The sequence below is a fragment of the Ambystoma mexicanum genome, chromosome 14, assembly GCF_040938575.1.
Source record: "Ambystoma mexicanum isolate Mex_15411 chromosome 14, UKY_AmexF1_1, whole genome shotgun sequence".
In the NCBI taxonomy this organism is placed as follows: domain Eukaryota; kingdom Metazoa; phylum Chordata; class Amphibia; order Caudata; family Ambystomatidae; genus Ambystoma; species Ambystoma mexicanum.
In genome coordinates this window covers 635,930,442-635,953,882 of record NC_090940.1, presented here as the reverse complement: position 1 = coordinate 635,953,882, position 23,441 = coordinate 635,930,442, and the positions used below count along the sequence as shown (strand labels likewise).

Below are 23,441 nucleotides of genomic sequence, written 5' to 3'. Positions count from 1 at the left end.
CCATAATGCAGATAAACATTACTACATCATCATGACTGCACCACAAAGCAAACCAACACAAGGCACAACCATTTCTGCAACCAAGCTACGGATCTTGCAGCACGATCCATTTCCTTGAAGCGAGAATGACCCCAAGGAAGGAAAATCACGTCTTGTTTCTGAATTACCCAAACATAAAAATGCAACGTATTAGTGTTCGCATAAGCTCCAGCAGACCAAAGAGATGCGCGTGCACTAATGGCTTCATTAACCAATAAAGCGTTGGACACCCAAGTCACAGATCGTGTACAATTACAGCACACTCCATATGGCATGTGGTATGCCAATGGCCCACGTGAATATACCACTATAAAAGTCATAAGAGAAAAAATACCCCGCCACTTTGCATGGAATAACAACCATAAACAATTCAAATAGGTGTGCTAAGGAACATAGCAGGGATTGCATCGCCAACAGAATAGCCCCCCCCCCCCAAGGAAACGGCCTCCCTACCATCCATTTCACATAGTGCATTGAAAGAATTGGGCTACTTACCAGATCAGTTTCAGGATTATCGCATTCGGGACAGAGAACAAATTTTTTTATGAATCCATCCAACATGTCTTGCAGCTTATTCGACTCATGAGATCCATTGACAATGAAACGGTCATTCTTAATATCAAACTGGGTCTGAGCTCCCAGCTCACAACCAAAATACTTGGTGGGATCTAAAAGGGGAAAAAGAAAATAACCGTAGAATTCAATTGAGATACACAGCACATGATCTTGCAATAGTCAATTGGCACGCGCCAACGGCTAGCGCAAATGCCCGTCTTTAATGTGGAATTAACAGAATAGACGGAGGCTAGAATACTCTAGGAAGGATTTGCATTGCTTCACTAAGGACATTTAACAGACCTGTGCACTGCATGAGTATTTCCCAAAGTTTGAGAATATCAAGGACCCTTGGAGAATCAACTGGTAAGAATATTTGAACGAGGAAATGAGAACCAATCGTCCATGTACCAGTGTATTCTATGGGTTTGGCGCCCTTCTCAGGAGGTCTGCCATTTTCCCTCTGCCCCAAGTCATTCCCCAAGCCCGCTCCAACAACCTTAACCTTGTGTGCCCAGCAGTTGCTCCACCTGGTCGTGCCGCGGCCAATAGAAAAGGGACAGAGTCAGTCCATTTACTATAGCGCCTGCCACCTTGGGTTTTTCTTCACTGGAGATGGGATTGTGCAATATGTGTGGGACACAAAATTAATGAAACTATTTGCGCACCCGGTACGTACCCCAGAGGCTCGATTAACTACCACACCCCTGCCATATGTGCGTACCTGGCTAGTAACTGCCTCGGGTTCTCGAGGCCTTGGATTCACCTAGGTTTGGGTTGGTGGGCCTCTCGATGTAGGGTGGTTTGCCTTCTCAATGGAGGGCTGATTGCTACATTCGCCCAGATAGTGGTAGACATGGTGCGAACAACCCAGCTTCAGACCTCATCCTGCAGGGCAGAGCTCTGTATGGAAGGAAGCCCCGTCGTCGCCGGTGTAAACTTCAATGTTCTGCATGCATATGCTCCTGTAGGTCAGACGCTATAATTCTTACAGGAGCAGGGTGCCACTATTTATAGACTTCATTATGCCCATGGTGTCACCCATGACTTGCTTGTTATGGATACAAACATGTGCCTTAACCACTGCTGGTATCCCTAGAAGCAACGGGCCCTCCGCAACCTGGACGCTTAATTATTGCACTCGGCCACAACTATTGAGAAACGTAAAGCTCATGAGTCATTTGTCTGATGTTATGCAATGGAATTCCCTGGCTAATGGGAGAGCAAGGGCTGCGGCCCACAAAGCCATGTTGCTCCTAATGTAATGTTTGCAGCAGATCAGCCCACGATGGCTACACTGCTCTCGCTGCATTGCAGTACAACTCCTGAACAAGGGGGCAGCATACTGGTCTCGCAAACTATATTACATGTGGACAGTCCCAATGGTCAACATTTAAAAACAATGTTCACTTAACTTGCCTCACTCACTGTGCAATCAGAACAGCTAATGAAGATACGAACAGACTGGTTTACTCATTTTCCCACTGTACATCATTATGGCAGCATCTGGTCCATAACTTTGCCTGCTGCACACACACCTCCAGAAGGGCATCTACATGTCACTCCCTAAACGTATACCACAAGTACATTTTAGCCATACTAAAATAGGTTTTGGCTAGTTGGACGCCAATTCATGTAGCAAAGCAGATCCCATTGGCACACAACCAGTTGCGTGACGAAACCACTGGTGGCTTTGAATATAGACCAGCGCCCACATTGGACAGCTCTCCAATAAAGCTGTACTGTAGAAAGTCACATGGATGAGATTCAGATGCAATGGCGACGACAAAGATCTTTCAGGCAGCAAGTGAATGACAGTCGATGCCCTGGCCTTGACGAAGATGCAACAGAAAGCCTTGCATCCACCGGTTCCACAGAACAGCCCGGCTTTGGATACCATACTAGCCTCTCAGTGTGTGCGCTAAAAGGGCTCTGCATCTTGCATGCACAATCCAGTTATTCAAGAAATACTGAAAATAATCATCTCACATCTGCAGGTCAGATGCTGTGCCCTACAGAGAAAACCCCAGGTTAGTCTTTGAGAACCTCCATATTGCATGGAATCCTGAGCTTAGTAGCTCCGATTTAAATTTTCGGAGTTGCACCTGCACGAGTGCTGTCAATACTCCGAAGATGTGAATTTAACAGGTTTTAGTATCAGAGAAGGTAAAAGCTACAGAAAATGTGAGCATTACATAATGTGAACAGACCTCCCATAAATGCAGACCTTTCAGTAAGCAAGGAAAAGAAACTGCAGGTTTAAAATCTGCCATGTTAACTTTAGTTGATATCCACAATAACATGCAAATCTTTATGAAGTGCATGGTAATACTCAATGCTCCAGTTGTAATGTGTATCAAACACCTGTTCTCAACCAACACAAACGCAAAATCCCCACGGTCTTGTTCTGCACGCACATTAGGAGGAAAAAAGAATATAAATACAAAAAAAAAAAATAATAAACGCTGTTGCAGAGCCCAATACTCCGACGCCACACTCGCATATTTTCTCTGGTACAATTACCATGTCTCAAGAGGCCAGAAGGTTTGTGGAGTTAAATTGCATGTTCATGCCAATATGTGGGGTGCAACTCCTCTCCCTCCCCTCTGTACCCACAAAGCCTACACCGATTGCAGACTACTGTAGAGTGAGATGGCCAAGTACCAGTCGCATTAAAGATCTTTGTAGAACAAAAAAGTTTGCCAATAAACTGTACAGGCGCGTTATAGATGCCACATATCAAGGAGCCGTTTTGCCCAATGCTCTAGAGTAGGCAGGGCCATCATGCTATAAGATAAGGGTAACCCAGAGTGCTCCCCCCAGTGTCTCGCATTACTACTTGTCCCAATAGGAAAAACATGCACGATAGCAAGTCAAAAACAGGATACACTTTGGAAGCAATAATCCACTTGAGGGGATCCCGATGACAACACTGCACAAGACAATATACAGCATCAACAAAATCTCACGTGGGGGCCGGACCACCGACCCAAAAGCTAGTTAACAAGGTAGAACATTTTATGTTGAAATCAAATGCACTCCATACCGGCCACTGACTCACATTGAAAATCACAGTACTTACACGTTGGAGGCCGATTAAGCGCCTTTGCAACATCAACCATGTTGACTATTACAGTCTTTATTCCATTTCCTTTGCCCTCAACCTAAGAAAAAAAGAAGAAAAAAAAGAACCGGTCAAGTTTATAATAGTATAGATTATTGCTCTGTGCTTCATATGAACAGCAAACATACCTTCGCAATCAGACGGGGCATTTTGTAGCGATAAAACTGATCGGAAACGCTGCGGTTGACGTTGACAGACATTGTTGTTGATTAGTTGCTTTCTCAGTAAGATGAAAAGATCTTTGATTGCAACTTTTTGGTATCTTCTGTCTGGAGAAGAGTGGATGACATAAACAATTGCAAGAGTTCTCGGTCTCTGACATGAAAATGTCTTCGCCACAGAGGCAGAGGGCTTCCTGCTTGTAGGCTATGTTTCCCCAATACAGGTACCAATGGCTGCGCAACAGCTCTGCAATGACAAAACACACTATTATGAATTCAGGAGGACAACACATCACAATTCCCTGAATGAAAGAGGTCCCTGAATGAATATCTACCAATCAAAATGATCTACCTACAAACCAATCCTCACAGCATCACGGTTGGGCTGGATTCAGCTCGAGAACCCCCCCCCCCGCCAACCCCAGACCACCACTATGTGGCTCACACCAGGAAGCATACAAACGTTACGCTCTCCTTGCGGAGGTTATCCCCATTGAAGTTCTGCAGGATATCCAGCCCCCACATGTATGCTAAACCTATGCATGCTGCGTTCAACATTGCTGGCACAAAATGTCTCTGAAAACCCAGGTAGAAAATCAAATTCTATTTCAATGACCCGGGTATAGGGATGGTCATGTTTCGTATGCGCATATGCGGTCCCTTTTATCTTTCCTTTATGCCGGATTGCCCTTCACTTGTTCTGTGACTGATGCATTAGGGGGCTTATAGCCCCAATATGTCTTCATTGCATCTATTCCCCATACCACTTCGGACACCTACTTCACCAGGCATGTTCTACATTCTTTCAATATTCGCTCAGTTCTTGCTTGCATCATCTCTACTAACCAAGCTGCTACTGCTATTCAGTCCCATCTCATTAACTCTCGACTCACTTATTCCCTTCACATCTCGTAAAATTACATGTCCAGCCCCCTGCTCAGTTTACTCAGACCTGCTCTTTTCGTTGGAGAAAAATCCAATACTAGTTGAAGTGGGGCCCACTTAAAAGTCGCCATGTATACATATTTTATGAAACTCGAGTATACCAGAGCGTCGATCCAATGGGTTGACGTGCATTACTATGTACAGCAGGGTACGCAATTGAGGGGCGCTGGGAGCCATTTTCCTCCTGCTTCTAGCATAGTAAAGCTTGGTTAGCTTGAATCCAACAGCTACCAGGTAGTACTTTTGGCTCCTACAGCCAACTGGTGGCTTCCAAATATGTAAGTGTGACATTAACATTTAGTATTTCAGAATGCCAATTAGAACACATTTTCATACAAAAATGAAAAAAAAAAAGTTAAGGAGCGTCTCTGGTAGCTCTCCTGGTTCACCTGCAATAGCTCCTGCCTACTGGGCGATGAGTGACAATCAGGAGCTGGTTTTAGCTTCCGCTCATTGAATTTCAGTTTCAAACCCTACACTGCGAACCAAGCATGTTCATTTCATGTTGTGGTTCTGCGATAGGCCTGTGGTAGAGAAGGGGGGAATTCAGTGTACCAAAAGGAGCATAATTCCAACTATGCTATGGCCAGGCTCGCAGGACTCTGCTGAGCAGCGAAAAGGATAGTCAGAGTCAGCCAGAAGGGTGTTCTTCCTTGTAGAGAACCAGGAGTCTTGGTGAGGTCACGGACAAAGGCAGTATTTTCCTCCATGGGTGGCTATGTATAATCGACATCACAGTTGTATCCACAATAAAAAGTTGCACCTCTAGCTTGAAGGCATCTTCGACATAACTGACAATTGCGCCTCTAATTTGCACCAGATGTGTTTCAGTGTGCACGTGTTCTGCATACAAAGTATAGCAGAGCCCTCGCCAGGCGACAGTTGCCATATGGGGTAAAATGCATATTTCCGCCTCTTGCGCTACAAACTATAGAATACACAGAGCGCTAAGAAAAATCGCGCTCCATTTGTGACAAGGCACTGACATAGCAGCCATTTCTGCACCTGAACACAATGCGATGCTCTGCTTAGGTTTACAGACTACGGTCTCCATCTACCATAGTGCTCCGACGCCATACAACGACGAAGCCGCTACACAAATTGCACATTCAAGTAAATCCTTTTGTGATTGGAAACTTAATTCTGTAAGTTTGTTGCATGAACAATATGCCTCAATCTTTCCTTAGTCGTTGGCTCCAAAAACCGGGATATGAAGTGGGTGGGGTCGGAGCACAAGCATACACCTGTTCTATAGTTCGTCTTGCGAATTAGTTGTGCAGCACAACCATGTACAGTACAAGAGGACTGAAAGTTACAAAAACAAAACACTGCTCTGGTGGCTTGTTTAAGTGGCAAAACAAGGTAAGTTATTTAGAAGCTAGTCAGTGGGACAAAAACCTAAAGGGCAGTTAAATATTAAAACATGCTGTCCACTTCATTTTTTATATGTTCTAGTCCTGCAACAAACCGACCTGCACAGTATGCCAATGTTAACGCCACAGTCTGAGAGTTTAAATGCCAATGTAAAAGAACTGCTGGTGGTTTGACCTTTGAACTGTACCAAACAGCCTGCCAGTTTTTACTGCGGTGTTAAAAAAGCAGCCAATACAGCAACGTTTAGAAGGGATATGTAACAGGACCAAGAATGATAAAAATACAAGATCATGTTCAGTAAATAAAAAAACAAACAAAAAAAAGGGGGATGTTATAGGGCATCACAGTAAAAAATAGTGCATCGTTCACAACCAATGCAGGACCAAGGGCTAATTATGGGGTCGCCATTGCATCGCCCGTTATTACTTCGCATTAACCATGCCCTATGGCTATATTTGGATACAGAGGATACCGTTGTCATGTTACTGGTAGCCCGGCAACGAGTTAACCCAAAGTCAGATGTGCACCGCTGAAGGGTACATTCCTCTACCAGCCTACCAATTCTGTTTTTTTTTTACAAAACCATGGAAGAGATTTGGTCCCCGCCCGAGACAAGACGCGCACCACTGCATCTTTGTACACAACCAAATCTGGCACGGTGCATACCCTTGGCCTTGAACCGGTTTGAAGGTCACATTCCAAAAACATACTAGCAATAGGCTAGGAACTAAAATAGCATTTTTAGAAATGTCTCGGCTAAAGCCAGGGAGTTCACCCCTACATAACCCAGGTCCATAGTGATGTAGCAACTTCCTGCATCCGGTGTAATTGTAGGGCTGGGCTAATCGCGCACCTACGAAGGGTACGATGGAAACTATTCCACCACAATACTTCTGAGATCACAGAACGTCTCGGTGAACCCAACTCAGTTCTAGTGTTCTAGAATGGTACCACCCACCTTGAAGAGCAAACGTTCAGACCATTTGCCATCTTAAGACCAGCTAGTACAATTGAGGCAACGCTCAGACTATCTCCTTAGGCACATAAGCTTTAAACCGTTGGATTGCAATAAGTATGAAAATTGACCAACTGGTAGGCTGAACTACTTTGTGCTGCACAGGTGACTGAAATGGCACCCATTCCAGCAAAAGAATGGAAGTTCTACCCCCCCCCTCCAAAATGAAGCCTTTTAGTATACTATATTAAACCATTTTCACACCCCATATGGCAAAAAAGCTGTATGAACATGAGGGAAAACGACAGATTTTCTTCCCCTCCAACCTACTGTGGCATAAGGGGCCGTATCTTGGGCTCTCCAGATGATTTGGACTACAAATGCCACCACAGCTAGCCAGCACAGTCAATCTGCAGGAATGCAGGTCTTTGCCAGAGCAAAAACCACAAAGGTTACCCACTTCCACTGAGACATGACTGTTAAAGTGGGTTTACTAGAAATTACCATCACTGGAAAATGCTGGTTACTACTGGTTTGCTAGCTGTCTTTCAGGACCGCTGTCGAATACACACATCTCTGCTTGATGAATTACACATCATCTGCCTCAGTCCCCTCACTTCTTTAACTGTTCAGTTTGTATACAAACCCATCTCTACAATCTCTTTTGCCACTGGAGTTTACCCAACTTCCACTTAACACTCCCGTGTACACCCACTACTTAAGAAACCCTCTGCCACCCCCCCATTCCGGCAAACTACTGCCCGATCCCCATCAACCCTTAAATGGGCAACTCCTGGAAAAGCTGGCCATCTCTTGGCTCACCCTTCACACAGAAACTGCTGGTTGCTTCCACAACCATCAGTCTGGCTTTAGAGCATCCAAAGGTTAGGAAACTGCTCTACTGAACCCATGTGAAGACCTGCTCTCAAATCTCGACATCAACACCACACCCCCCCCCCACTCTTGTCCTCTCCTGCGCCTTTGACACAGTAAACCACAACCTCACGATTGCTCATGAACACCCTGGGAATCACAGGTTGCCGTGGTCAACCTTCCTTTACGACCGCCCATCACAGGTGGAACTTGGGTCCTTGCTCTCTTCACTCTTTCTTTCAACCTGTGGCGTTCCCCAGGGTTCTAACCTATCCCTGTGGTCCTTCAATGTGTACATGGCTGCTCTTGCACATGCGATTGCCACTTTCATCTACAACTTCCAGTGTCATGCAACTCTCCCAGGCTACCCTCAGACACCTCTACCTCACTCATATCTGACTTTCCGCAATTTAGTCATGGTGTGTTGCAAACAACCTCTGCCTCAACACCAGTAAGCCTGAGATCATTTGAGTTGGGACTCCTGCTTTCCACTATGGTCCACCTCCATTGGCCCTGCGCCCGCACCCACCTGCGAGGCAAAAAACCTTGGGGTCATCTTGGACGCCACCCTCCCCTTCTCTACTCATATTTCAGACATCTCTAAAAAGTACAACTACCCCTCCTCAGAGGAACTCTTACTTTTCTCACCTTCCCCCAGAGGGATGGTTCTCAAGGCTGGACTACTGCTTGCCTCCGCAACTCACTCAGAACGGCAAGATTTATCCTTGGCCTCAAACCCAGGGACCACAGCCTCTCTGGCACTGTAAACCCTCCACTCACTCCGTGGTTGCATGGATCAGGTTCAAGGCCCTCTGTAGTCTGGGACCTACCCATCTGCAACGTTGCCTAGCCAAATACTGTCCTTCCGGAGCCCTCCGCTCATCTGCCTACAACCTTCTGCAAGTGAGCCAGTTCTCCAAGCAGAGATTTGGAGGGAGATCATGATCCTCTCCAGGGGTCTCCCGCTGTCATAGCCTCCCTGCCTCACACTTCTTAAGACTTCTCTTTCTCGCTAGCCTTTCTCTCCACTCTATCCCTCCTTTTCCACGCATCCTGCTGATCGGCCGCCTGGTGTACCAGAGTCTCACAGGTCCCAGGCACCCTCACCAATCCTCTTGCACTTGCCCAATGACCCAAGAGTGGAATCTCTCAGCATTTACCCCGGCTTCTGACTGGGTGCACTTGGTCCCCTGCACTTGTCCTTGCCTCCCTACGCCTGTCCACACTTGCACAACCTGAACGCACCACGCCATGAAGATATTCCCCTCCTTGCACGGGGGCGCCTCAAGCACTTGGAAAAACTGCAGAATCGTTGTCAGACCCATTTGCTGTCATCTACCACGTTAATTGTATCATATGCACTTGTTCCATGCACCCACTCCGCCCGTGCAGACTTGTACCCTTCAGATATTCACTTGCATTTTACAACACTTGCTTTGAGTATAGGTGCTTTACAAAAACAATACCATACCCTCCCATGGAATGCAGACACAGGTAAACAGTGGAGCAGAAAGTTAAGCCGTGCTCCTGAACTTAGTGGGCAGGACCATGCAGCTTATAACCCAATGCCTCCCCTCCCAGTACATTACACCCCAATAACAGTGAGATAGTCTGCGAGCAGCCAAGCCACAGGGAGGAGGCTGCCTCCTGACACGGGCAGAGAGTCGCTTCCCTTGAATTAGACCTCACACGATCCTCCCTCGCCCCACGGGGATCCACCCCAACAGGCCCAGTGTCACCTGGAACGCCGCCCAGCACTCAAAGGACGCGTGTGGTCCGCCAGGCAGAGAGCGCCCCCTTCAGGCGGAGCCCGGACACCGCGCCAGCCGACACTTTACCACTCCTTACTTACCGCAGCATGGACGCCGGGCCCCGCCTGCCTGCTGCCTGCCCCCGCCCTCCTCCTCCCGGGCCTGGCCCCCACCGTGGCCGCACGCGCTCCCCGATCACCGGTGACTCATCACTGCAGCAATTAAGCAACAAGGCTGGGTGCGCATGCGCGCCGCCCGCGAGGGCCCCCAGCAGCCGCGCAACCGTTCCCGACCAGAATCGAACCCCCACTCCGGGGCCAGCCGGCACATACCAAGTCCCACGGGGGAGGGGGTGTCGCACCCACACGCGGAACATCCAACCCCCCCCCCCCCCCCCCCCCCCAAGTCCCAACTGCCTTAATCCTTCCTCATGGCATAGCAGGTCTGGTGGGGGCAGTGGAAGCAGCGGGCAGCTCACGGTTAAAATGCGTCACAGCCACCCCCCCTCTCCCTCCCTTCCTTCTTCCATAAGCCCATCACGAGACGCTCGCGTGCGGCCGCCATCTTGAGGCGCCGCCATTTCCCCACCCCCGCTGGAGGGGGGCGGCAGCTGGAGGGCTCCGCAGCCCCGGTGAGGCCGCCGCATTGCCCACCCACTTCCGCAGCGCAGGCTACTCACCGTTTTCGTCAAATAAAGACATAAACACAACGCTGCTCGCCCTGGAGTGCGATGAACTGACGTGTCGGGGCGTGCGACGTTTATAAGAGACTTGGGGAGGAGCGGCACACCACCCGTGCCGTGCAGGCGCTTCGAGGCCAGCGACGATTTGATAGCCCTTCGTCGGAACGGAGATGCCCTCGTGACGGGGGATCTGCGGGGGGCGGGAAGAAAAAAAAAATTAACAATTAGACATTCATTCGGATTGGTGGGGGGGCAGGGGGCGGTGACGCCCCGCAGAAGCATTCCATTGGACAAAGCCGCGCGCAATTTGCACTAATTGGCTCTCAGGCCTGCGAGTCAGGCCGGTTAAACCGTGCTGGCGTCGCGCGAGACTCCCGCGCGCCGCACTCACCTCAGTCAAGAATGTTCTCGTTCGATAGCTCGGCGATGATGCCAAAGGCGCAGGCAGCCCCAGCTCGGCCCAGCCCCCCTCCGGCAGCCCGCGCGCGCTCATTGGTCGAGGGCCGCCCCCCCCTCGGCGCTCTACCATTGGCTGCGGCGGACTCCCGTCAAAGAGGGGCTGCCGCCAGCCGCCCAATTGTTGTTGGCAGAGGCGCTTGCTGGCCCTGTGAGAGGTGGCAGCCCTCTGATGGGGGCGGGACTAGAGGCTCCCGCGGCCATCGCCATTACTCACTTCGCATCCGCCCTGTCATGAGGGGGGAGTGCGCACCGAGCCTGTCAGAAAGTGCACAAGAAAACAATGACGACTGACTTAATACCCTGTTTTTGTTTACGGCGCTATTATAATTCTTCTAAAAAGGGATTCGACCTGAAGACTCCTTATGTTTGGAGTGAATTCATTTTTCGATATTTTTTGTCCGAAGATGCATGTGGTTTTCACCACCATTCATTGTTTTATTTATTAACCAGTAAAAAAGTACTTTTTTAAATTAAGGAATTGGGCATACTTGAATTTAAGGAGATGAACATAAGCCAGTCCTATACGGACGATTTTAACAAACTGTTTTTCCGACTTAATTGAAAACCACTCGAAATCCATTAGCAAGCTTACTACATGTTTACATGGAGCATTTTTTAATAAAATAATTGTGCTTTTCTGTATAGTGTTTCATGCCGAATTTCTATCGCTTTTAGCCCCTTAAATGCTGAGCTCTATGAAAATAGGACGAACATACTCGGCTTTAGTGCTTAATGTAATCTTACCTATTTTAATAATATTCAATATATCTACTTCATAATAGAGCTAGTACTGTCGTGACATCCAAACTTGTAACGTACAGGTTGGCCCACTATTTATGTCTGACTAAATATCGAGTGCATCGTGGGTTACTGTGGTGTGTAACTTGAAGCTGGACAAAATATTCAATATAATATGGCATAGGCGTGAGGAGGAGAGCGCTAGGAAAGACTGATTACTGCGCTGGTCATGGTGTTTATAAGGTGTAGATCCGGTTGTTGAGTTCTTTTGGGACAGTGCTCTTCTGTCCCGTTTTGTAGTGAGGAAAAAAAGCATAGCTCCCAACCTTTTTTGTCACCACGGCGGGTGAAAACACCTGATCTTCTTGGCGGGTGAGAGGCATAGAAGTGAATGGGCGTATGAGGGACTTGGCGGGTGATTCATCTGCTTTCAAGGCGGGTGACACCTGCCAAAAGCAGGTGAGTTGAGTGCTATGAAAAGGGTTGGTAAGAAACACGTAGACCCAGGCACTGTACATCGGATATTGCATAGCTCTCAACCATTTGTGTTGCAAAGGCGGGTGAAATCACCCGATTTTGTTTTTGGCGGGTGAGACGCCCATTGGAATGAATGGGCGTGCAGGAGGCTTGGTGGGTGAGTCAGCCCTTTACAAGGTGGGTGACACCCGCCAGAAGCGTGTGAGTTGAAAGCTATGGATATCGTGACCAATTAAGCACAAAGGAGGATAGCACAGGGGCAACGTGCAGGTCTTGGAAGCAAGAACACACAGAGCAACAGAGGTTCAGATTCCAGATCTTCGCTTAAAAACCGAACTCGGGTACGGTATTGGGCGCATTATAAAAAAAACAATTGAATACATTAACATGATTTTATTAGCACCTTTGTATGCTAATAAACCAGCACTCTAATTTAACAGAAGTGACAAGACTTTTCCTTTTCTTGCTACATACACGCAACTTAATTGGTCACGATATCCAATGTCCAGTGCGTTAGTGTACACGGTTCTTACCAACCCTTTTTCTCAGTATAATATGGCATGGGACAGATATTTTGTTTTTCCTGTTCAATCATCTGAACTAAAAAATATATCTCGGTAAATGTTGCTGGCCATGTGCCCAAGCTTTCGCCCCTCAGCTGCACATTGATCCACCGTTCTGCATAATTTTAGCCTCTGTGCCTTGCCATACATAATCCACAATTCTGTGCTTTGATGATGCCAGAGACCTGGTTGAGTGTAGTTGGACAGGAGTGGGTGACACTCCTTGCTCAGGTTACCACATTATTGGTTATTAAGATTTCTTTTGCCTCATTCTATCTAATGCATGCAAAAACGATTACTGGCAGACCATTGCGTAAACTGCTTATGTGTGTTCACTGGCTGTATCCCACGTGCTAACAGTGTGATAAGGAAGAAAAACATATATTTGAGAAATGTTTTTAATGTCTTAGCCGCCTAAATGAGTAGTTGGAATGTCTTTTTTTGTAGCACACCCCTGGGTTTAAACATGTTAAAATGTGTATGTTTAGTACTAAAGAAACCAATTAAAAGACACTTCCATGTTTCTAGTCAAAAATCTGGTTTAGAATGGTAAATAAAAATGGGTAGCACATTGGCAACATTCTGCTGCAATAACGTGCACTGTTACGGCACTTTTTTATACAACCAATTGCGTTGCTTTATATTTGCATAGCTCTCAATCTAGAGCTTAACTGGCTTTTTACAAATATAGACACCACTAATAAGCCACATTGATAACATACAAACATTTATTACTAATGTTTTATGTTTGTATTTGCAATTTTGCTTTATTGGAAAACAACTTGCATATCTATGTGAAAGTAGTAAGGTACTTGTGATATATAAGAAAACGACTTTTTAAAAGAATGAAATATATACTTCCACAGATCTGTTAACAAATTATATTTATGGGACGGTACCTCTCTTACAACCACATAATAGATTAATAATAAAGACAATTATATCTCGAAATACATTCAGAATCTCTTTCTTAATTGTAATATGACAGCCGAGATCTTAGCCCAAAACACATTTGCAATGCATTCACTGTGGTTCTCCTGTCAGTACAATTTACTATGTTATTAAGAGAAAAAAGCCTGCTCAAGTATTCTATTTGTATAGATTGAAACATTAACTTGAAGGTTGACTTGGTCGCTCCTATGGCGAAACCAAAATATAAAAGGCGGTTGTCTCTCAGTATGCAATTCCAGTTCTCCTCACCAGTGCACAAGAATTTCAAACATAATTTCATATGCATGTGCCATTTAATTTAGTTGGATGGGGAATTTCTGCTTTTCAAATTCATTATCATCAAAAACTCTTATTTGGGTCCATCCCTCTGACATCAGCCAGCTGTGTCCTCATTTTACTCTGGTGTTTGTAGATATCTAGAAAGGAGCACATTTAGTTTTTTTTTAACTTACACTTTTATTGATTTTCCAAAAAATCATGAATTCCCCTTTTCCGAACAGCTTCTCAAATAACCAGTTTCATGGAACCAGAAGTATATGCAATATGTTAAAATTTGGAAGTAAACATTTTGATAGGGGCTTATCCATAATGCTATCCTCAGGAGACCTGGAGGGAAACCATAAGGCAAGGTACAGCATAGAAGCAGGGTGAAGATGGTTAAATTAAAGGGAAGAGAAAGGAGAAGGAACGCCTGAAAGCTTGCCCAACCGGAACATGAGGGATCAAGTTATTCACCCGTCCACAATGCCTCTTCCAATCATTAAGTGCAACACAATCAGATGTATTGCTGATGACACTTTTTATACTGATAACCTAACAATGATATGTTTTTAAATGTGTGCACTCAGTCTTCTATGACATCATTTAGTGATGTCATTTGAATATTTCAATAAAAAACCTTGAAAATAGTCATATATTTTTCATTGGGCCTTTCTGAGCATAGTACAATACATTCATAGCAAAATATTCAATTTAACCACCATACTTTTTCCTGCACTTGTTTCACACGTTAATTTGCAACACAACAAGAGAATGGTCAATTTTCTCGGCTTTTAAGAATATATTACTGATCACTTTTACTCATTTTCTTACCTAAAAAACAGCCGCTTTACTTAGCACAATTACAACACTGAAATATCCCATTAGATATCCATATTTTAATTTCAAGTGTATTAAACACAATTCCTCAAAACATCATTTTCAGAAACCGCTCATCTCCTTTTTGGTCAATTTGAAAAGAGTTTAAACATTTACAAATTTAAATTGGACCGGATTAATTTTCAGTCCAAATGTTTTGCACATATACCCCTCATGGCATCATAGATAATTACCTAATTTTCCCCAGGTTTTAAAAAAAGACTTCAGGTCACACCCGTGCTATAATAGCAATACCTTGCTGGTTTCAAAATAAGTTAACATAACGTACCTGTAAACCGTCATACTTTAACTGCTCATACATCCCCCTAAAATAATATCACAGAGAGGGGCACAGGCACATAGAGCTTTAATTGCTGAATTTCAATTATCTTTACAATGAGATCTCTCATGAAAACATTATTTGACATGTTAATTGTTGCCACTTCAGATACCATAGGGGCATATCCCTATATTAGCATGCTTTTGTAGACTTTAAAATCGATTGTTTCAGTTCGCCGTACTTCGCATCACCTGGCGGCCTAGTTTAACTGGGCGTTTTACAAAGAGGCACTCACCAAAAATGTTTAATTGAATTGTACGTTGTCCTGAAAACTTGACATGCATGTCCCACAATAACATCCATGCAGATTGACTTAATTTTTCTCTGGAGATACAGACACCTGATGTCATCCACATCACTAGAATAGTTGTAGATTTTAAGATGCATTAATCATCAAACCTGCCATTGGACCTTCATGTGTTCAGTGCAGCTATGCCAAGTTTGTCTCTAGCATCACATAGTGCAGTCTCATTTTACTTTGGCCGTACACATACGGAACTACCAAATTGCTCTTGTTAGTAGCTTTTTATGATTTAAAAATACATCAAACGATCTGTTTGAATTTTTGCATTTTCACTTAACTTTTTTAAAGTTCTATCCCTCTAGATCATATTTCATCTTGCAGTTCCTTTTTTTTAAATAGCTTCCTCAAAATCAAGTAAATTTTTATATCACCTTTTTATGAGGATCTGAGAGATTCCAAATCCCATCAGACCATCACAAGACTGAACTCTTTTCAAAGAGGGTGTGTGTGAAAACCTCAGAAAACCCCTCATCCCTAGTTCCCTACTGATTCTGCCCTATCCCATGATGACAAACTGACAATCAGTGCTGAGACATTCCCAATGAATGAAATAAACACTCATTTTAGATTACATTTAAATATGCAAATATTCTTGTACATCCCTGTTTTCCCTGCAAATCTCACACATGCACATCTGTAACATCTCACAAGACTTTCCCATTTTATTCTGGAATTTGACACAGACGTGCAATATATTGTCACAATAGTACTTTTTTTGTCTCAATTTGAAATACTTTATTACAAACTCTCCTTTGAAACTTGCGTCACACATACACCAGAATTTAACATCAAACGTAAAAGCCTTGTTGTGTTACCCATTTGGTGACTTTCTCTGCACGAATATCTCACATTGGCTGCCAAAATTTAACCATTACCTCAATAACCCCTTAATAACATCAGATATAAAGTCTGTGACTTTTTAAATATAGGCTCCTTAAAAATCATCTTCATTACGATGAAAATAAACTTTTGCTGAATAAAAAATCTTGTAATTGTATTGATTTGTATTGTACTGGTTTGCTGCTACAGTACACATTTTGTAAACCTTTTCTCAAGCCACTGAATTAGGGGGATTAAGTGTATTCTTATGGCACTGAAAGGTACAATACAATAGAACATACAACCCAATTAACTGGCTTCAAGAAAATATACACTTGTGTATCTTTTTCAAACAATTGCCCCCTTGAACGTTTTGATTGAGCGTTCTTCCTAAAGAGAGTATGTTGGGCTGTGCAAGATAATATCCTATTGCCTATTACTTACCAACGCCTCAGTAAAAACAGCTGTCCAGAATTATTCAAACCGTATGAATCAGACAGTTCAAATTCAGTTTTCACCATCAATAGATATTAACAATTAGAACTTCAAGCTATTCATTTTCGGTAAAGCCATTGGCATTCAACAGAAATTTGCATTAAAAAGCTTTCAGAAAATTCTAGAACTATAAGCTTGTATTAGACCAAAATAGTTTTCACTGCCCATGTCTCCCTCATGAGCATTTAGCATTATGCAGGTGTCGGTTTAAAAAAATTAATAATCTAATTATCCAGTTTGCTAGAACAGCACTTCCATTTCTGAATTAAATCACAGAAACAGACAAATCTCCTTTTGCGCCCTCATGTATTGATTGCAAATGTATTCAACTCATCTTTTGTTGCATCAGAGCATGGCCTCGCTTCATTTTATATTTATTTGAAAAAATCCCAAGCCTATGTCCATCTATAACTGAAGAACGACCCAGGGTTGTCGCTGACTTGTTCATCTAGCTCCATAGACGATTATTCTGAAAACTAAAAATAATCCTGAAACCTCTGTCATTGCACTTCCAGGTGTCTGTGTATGCATCTATTTGCTTCATATGTAAACTCTGCCCACATGTTATGTGTCTAGTGCCAGCAAATCCAAGTCAGTACACACAATTATTATATTGATATTACACCACTGCAGTGGTATGACTACTTAAAAAATATATATATATCTTTATTTAATATTTTCAGGACAAGTTTATGCAGGAATACAACAGCGCACGTTTTGAACAATACAAATGAGATATTATGTATCCTAACATATTAAATCACTAAACATTGCATATGCCGCAGAAGTTATTTATAGATTAAATTATTACATTCTCATCGGGGCCAGACCATCATTCCTAAATAGCGTCAAATTAACTGTCAAAAATAATTACCCTATTTTTCACACTTAGACAAAAACACAGAACAAACATTTACACACACAACGACAAAAACAATGCCTTTTCATTTCCATTTCCTGACTGTTTAGACCAGCGAATTACTCACTCTGACACTCCACTGCCATATAAATCATTAAAGGGCATACAAAGGGTCCGATAAGCTTCTTCCTTGTCCTGTCTCTGAAACATGACCCATTCAAAATCAGATAATGTCAAGTATCATTAATCCATCCCTCAACTTGCAACTTCTTCCTGGTTTTCCATACTCTCAAGATCTGCTTTGCTACTATCACAAGTACTTTGTCAATCCGACTCCCATGCAACCGAGCAGTTATACAGCACCCATTATTCAATAACAATAGCACCTGCAATGGCATTCTTGGAAAACTGATAGATAAGGTCGCACCTAATTGTCTAATACCTAGTGGTATGACTACTTAACCACATTTAATGGAAAAGACGACAGTGTTTTTCTTGCGATGAAAGCAAGCTTGTCCCACTGCCACATCATAATAATACTGGGAGCCAGGTTTTAGGGCCAAAAACCTGGCCATGATCACCTATTCTCACAGTGTTTCAAAGTAGTTTAAACTGGCTTCAATCTGTATGCAAATGTGACATTTTATGGACAATCTCCTGCCTTGAATTACTCATTCTAAATAACTATAAAACTTAAGCCACTATCGTATAGCTGCAGAATGACATCTGAAGTGATTACACAGTTTTCTAAGCAACCATGCTCGCTCAGTGCCGCTCTTGTGAATCACAGTACGCATTGCAAAAAGTAATCTGTGCCTCATGCTTTAAAAGGTACAAGTATGAAGCGGAACTAATAGGAGAAATGGGACTGCTACGGCAGGTGATCAGCCCTGGACAGCAAGTCTGCATAATATGCATGTTTAGTTTTGTCACTCACCGGACTAATCAGCCCATGTAGAAAAACTGCAGTCATATAACAAATATGAACTACCAGTCGTACCAAAACAATGAACTGTTTAAACCATAATGTGAAGGGAATCACACATTTAATGACAACCTAGATATTAATGCACCAACCATCATTACTGTGTAATACATCATTGAATCCTCCGGCCCCGTGGGTTTTGCCTAATATTTTCACTTGTACAACCTCTGTGCAAACTCTGCTCCTCACTCCTCTTATGAATGAAGAATTCAACTAGATGGCTTAATCCTAACAAATCTCCTTTTACTTCTATGTTTAAAGTAAATACATTTTAGAATGTGATTATTTTTAGGTTTTCTCATTGAGCGTTTACCTCTATACCATCAGACAGAATGTCCTAATTTTTTTAGGGGCTTTTAGAAAGTAGATATAATGAAAATACTACAATACTTCATCACTGCAATAGCTAGTTTCTGTTACACTTCCCTCTAAATCTCCTGTTGGACCTTCATGTTTTCACTGGTCATGTCAAATAATCGATCCCTGACCACCATACATTATATCCTCCTTTGACTGCATCTTTTCTAAATAGACAAGGCCCAGAAATCAGCTGCACGGCTATAAAATTGAAAGCCATTCAGGATTCTAATAACCCACGGAAGCAGCAAATAATCTGTATAACCTTCACATTTTTGGTACATTTGTGGCATACACTTCTTGCTATAACATTAATGAGTATAGACGGATTGCTGTGGACTTTTTAAAACAAAACACAGTCATTTAAAAATAGCCCCATCTATAGTTACTATTCTTTTTCTGTTAAATAATTTAATTTCCTTTTTTTGAAGTTTAATGAATTCGTAATTACAATAGGGTAATTATAGCATAACATTAAGCAGGTATTATATAAAACATACATTCTATGAAAATAAGAACTGTAAACTTTGACCATGAATCAATAGATATATTGAATTGAAGTGAATTGATATGGAATATGATAAAAGCAAGCAATTGGACTCATGGTGCGGGGAACAAACAAGACAAATGCTAAGAAACAGCAGGCAGGGGCGAGGTAAGCATATGGGACTAAAGACTAATTATTACTTTTGATCCAAGTAAGTTGTAAATACTTCCCATTTGCTATAACATTTTGAAAGAATTCCATTACAGAAAGCATACATTTTTTTGATTCTATGGAAAGAACAGATGGAATTCCATCACTATTTGTCGGATAGATTTTTTGCAGATTTTCAATTAGAGGCAATTAGATGAAATCCTATATAAATAAAACAGTTAAATAAGCCCGGTGAAGATAATGAACTCATATATGGATTAACTAAAATACCAATCATTAGATTACATAAAGTTAATGGTTCTTGAAAAAGAATATAAGATGCAAACATTTCCATATTTTCTCCCAAAAGGAAAAAAATATATATTTACATTTAAGATGGCAGTCTGTTGGTATTTATCAAGTTAATCATTTATTTCATACTTACATTGCTATGCCATTTCCACAATGATGTGCTCATTTTAACATTATTGAATCTGACTTTAAAATGTATTCCACTCTTGTTAATCATATTATCAATTCTGCACCTGTTACTCCTCATAAAATTCCCTATACATGTATTGATCTTTTAATACACTCCTCATTACAATAGCAGCCAAGTTGTATTCAATTATTAATCTATTGAATGATAGAAATCTTCTTAACTCTGATAATATTAAACATTGGGAGCTAGATTGGAATTTTCAACTCACCCCAGAATTATGGGCTAACATATGACAACACTACTTCACGACTTCAATAGCTGCTAATTTGACACAAGCACACTTTTGTCTGTTTCACAGAGCCTATTTAACTCCTGCAAGTATTTCTAAAATCTGGAACGCTGCCTCTAATACTTGTTGGTCATGCCAATCTCCATGCGTTACCTGTTTTTTAAATATGTTCAAAGCAAAATCTCCCATTGGACCTCCATATAATCACTGCACGTTCACTAAACTCGCTTCCCGCTACAAAAAAGAAATCTGCCTTGCCAAACGGCAATCATATGACACCTGTATCTCCCAAGCTAACTCCAACATGAAATAATTATTTACCATTCTTAAAGAACTGGAGACCCCCATCACAATACCAGACACCTGCACTAAAGATAACAAATTGTGCTCAGATATCCAACACGCATTAGCAAACAAAGTATCCACCTAACAAAACAAAATATCCCCCAAAAAAGCTTCTCTAAATGTGCCACCCACTTCTAAAACACCTGTTAACAACAATGAAATCCTTCCTACCCGATTTAGCTTCTCTAAAGTATCTATCGTCGAGGTGCAAATAATTATTTTGTCCGTCAAACCATCTAATTGTCAAGGCGATCTCTGCCCAGCACAACTTATTAAGGACGCAGCTCGAGACCGATCACCTTTCATATCCAAGCTCATCAACACCTCCTTTGCTATGGGCACCATCCCTACCAACCTTAAAGAATCATGGGTACTCCCTCTTCTAAAAAACCTACTCTAGATCCCTCAACACATACCAACTATAGACCAATTACAACAGTCCCCTTCCTCCTAAAAATATTAGATAAGGTAGCCTACATGCAAATTCAAAAACATTTTTGAATTACACCACCTATTAGGAGCTAGACATTCAGGCTTCCGTCCACAACATGGAACAGAGACTGCCCTCATCGACCTCAAGATCCAAGTCGATGAGCTGAGAGACAGTGGCAATTCAGCTCTGCTTCTTCTCCTGGACCTCTCAGCTGCCTTCAATCTGGTAGACCATACCATCCTATGTGACCATCTCGACACAGCTGCACACTTCTCCAAAGAGGCCATAACTTGGATTAGATCTTTCAAAAGCGGCAGAACAACGAGAGTCTTCTCACCCTCAGCAGCGGCCGACCCCATGCCTATCATCTGCAGCATACCACAGAGATCTTGCGTCTCCCCCACACTGTATAATATATTTACTAATCCCCCTTTCGATGATCTGGATCATCTTGGTATCACCTACACTAACTATGCAGATGATACTCAGATCCTCCTCCCACTTACAGGGGATTATGACAAGGATTTGGCCTTGGTGAATAGAGTGTACATCATCATCCAGGCATGGATGGCCATGCATGGTCTATGCCTGAAAGATGATAAAACAGAACTCATCACCTTGGGTACCCCGACTAACTTAAAAAAAGTAGGAGCCGATTACTCCTCCTTCATAATTGATGGCAACCCCATTAAGGTAGCCCAGGAGGTAAAAACACTAGGCTTTTACCTCGACTCTACCTTGTCCTTCGCTAAACAGGTCAACACACTAGTGTCATCCACGGCACACATGTGCAAACTTATTAGAACGGGTAAGCCATTTCTATCGAACAATAGCTGTACTATCCGAGCCAGAGCCCTTATTCTGTCCCATCTGGATTATTGCAACGCCCTATACATAGGGGCTAACAAATCCATCATCACAAGAATTCAAACCCTACAAAACAATGCCCCTAGAGCGGCCTTAGGCATCTCCAGAAGAGAGCATATTTCGGAGAGTATCCGACAGAACAATTGGCTCCGAACAAATGACTAAAAACTGCCTCGCTTACCCATAAATCTCTCAATAATACTGCACCTATCTACCTCTCTGAGAGATTCCACAAAAGGACATCCCTACGACCATCCAGAACAGTAAATCAGGACTGCCTAGCCATCCCCAGATTCAAACTATCCACGATTGGTGGCAATAGCTTCCCCGTTAAAGCGGCCAAATTATGGAACTCCCTGCCTCCTACACTGAGAGCAGTCCAGTCCTACCAGAACTTCAGAACTAATACTATCCTGTGGCTAAAATCCACAGATCATTAATCTGCAGGATACAAGATCCTCACCTGTATAACTAACATTAAACTTGTAATGCCTTTATTGTGGTAACTTCACTTACATGTACTACACCCACAATTTTTTTGTAAATATCGGACTATCCTCCTGTACTAAGTAAATGTAAATATCTGTATATCTTGCCTTTGTAAGTAATGTATTGCACTGTATGACTCTCTGTAACTAAGCTTAGCATATTCCTGTAACTGCTGCGCACGGATACCCTTGGGTCTGGTGCGCATTACAAACAAACAAACAAACAAACAAACAAACACTCCCTTCTGGATCATCACACCTCAGGGCATCTTTGCAATCATTTAATTTATTAGGAACTTTCTGCGCCCCTTATGCCAGGCACTTTTTCAAAACTTTCCTCAACCATTGCTGGGAGAAATTGTGAGGGGTCAGAATTGCGAGACGGACAAGTAGATAGAGTTTTCTCACAAATAGCCATTCTATTAAACAATAAGGGTGAGCCATACGCATAACTTTCCCTAGCATAACAAGGTTTTCACTACCAATCAAACCCAAAGATAAAGGAAAATGACCTAATATCCAAAGATCTCTGTCCCTCAGACTCATACATACAACAAAATCATGCAGGAATTATCTGGCTGTTCAAACTTCATGAAATAACATTAAGATTTGACTAGAGGCATTTTAAACATAAATCCTTGCATCCAGCGTTGAACCTCCTTCCCCTGGATCAGTTCAGGATGTTTCTGACCAAAAGGTTGAAGGCAAGAAAGTTCTTTCAATAGCCTATACCACTAACGTACCACTTGATATGTGACACAAAGTTCTGTTCATTCCATAAGTTCTTCACTTAGCCACATAACTGTCTTATTTTCCAATACGTTTTCTTATTCTTCAAGGCAATAGTTAAAGTATCCACAAGTCTTTGCTTGATAAACCAAAAAGATTTCTTCTTCATACAACACGTCGGTATGCAATATAATTATTCTATTTATTCTATTTTCTGAAGATCAACCACTCTTCATGACATCACATTTCTTTTTTATGAGCAACACAG

General features: G+C 42.8%; 1 protein-coding gene across 1 annotated transcript in view; it reads right to left on the bottom strand.

Moving 5' to 3' along the window:
* Positions 1–11,144, bottom strand: part of EIF5 (eukaryotic translation initiation factor 5) — a 42,013-nt gene extending 30,869 nt beyond the window's left edge. Inside the window, exons 1-5 of the mRNA XM_069638122.1 lie at positions 10,851–11,144; positions 10,457–10,649; positions 3,847–4,126; positions 3,677–3,758; positions 535–707 (exon numbers count right to left, since the gene is read on the bottom strand). Of these exons, the coding sequence (XP_069494223.1) occupies positions 535–707; positions 3,677–3,758; positions 3,847–3,918 (327 nt within the window). The 5' untranslated portion in view covers positions 3,919–4,126; positions 10,457–10,649; positions 10,851–11,144. The remainder of the gene's footprint in view (positions 1–534; positions 708–3,676; positions 3,759–3,846; positions 4,127–10,456; positions 10,650–10,850) is intronic.
* Positions 11,145–23,441: the final 12,297 nt, after the last annotated feature.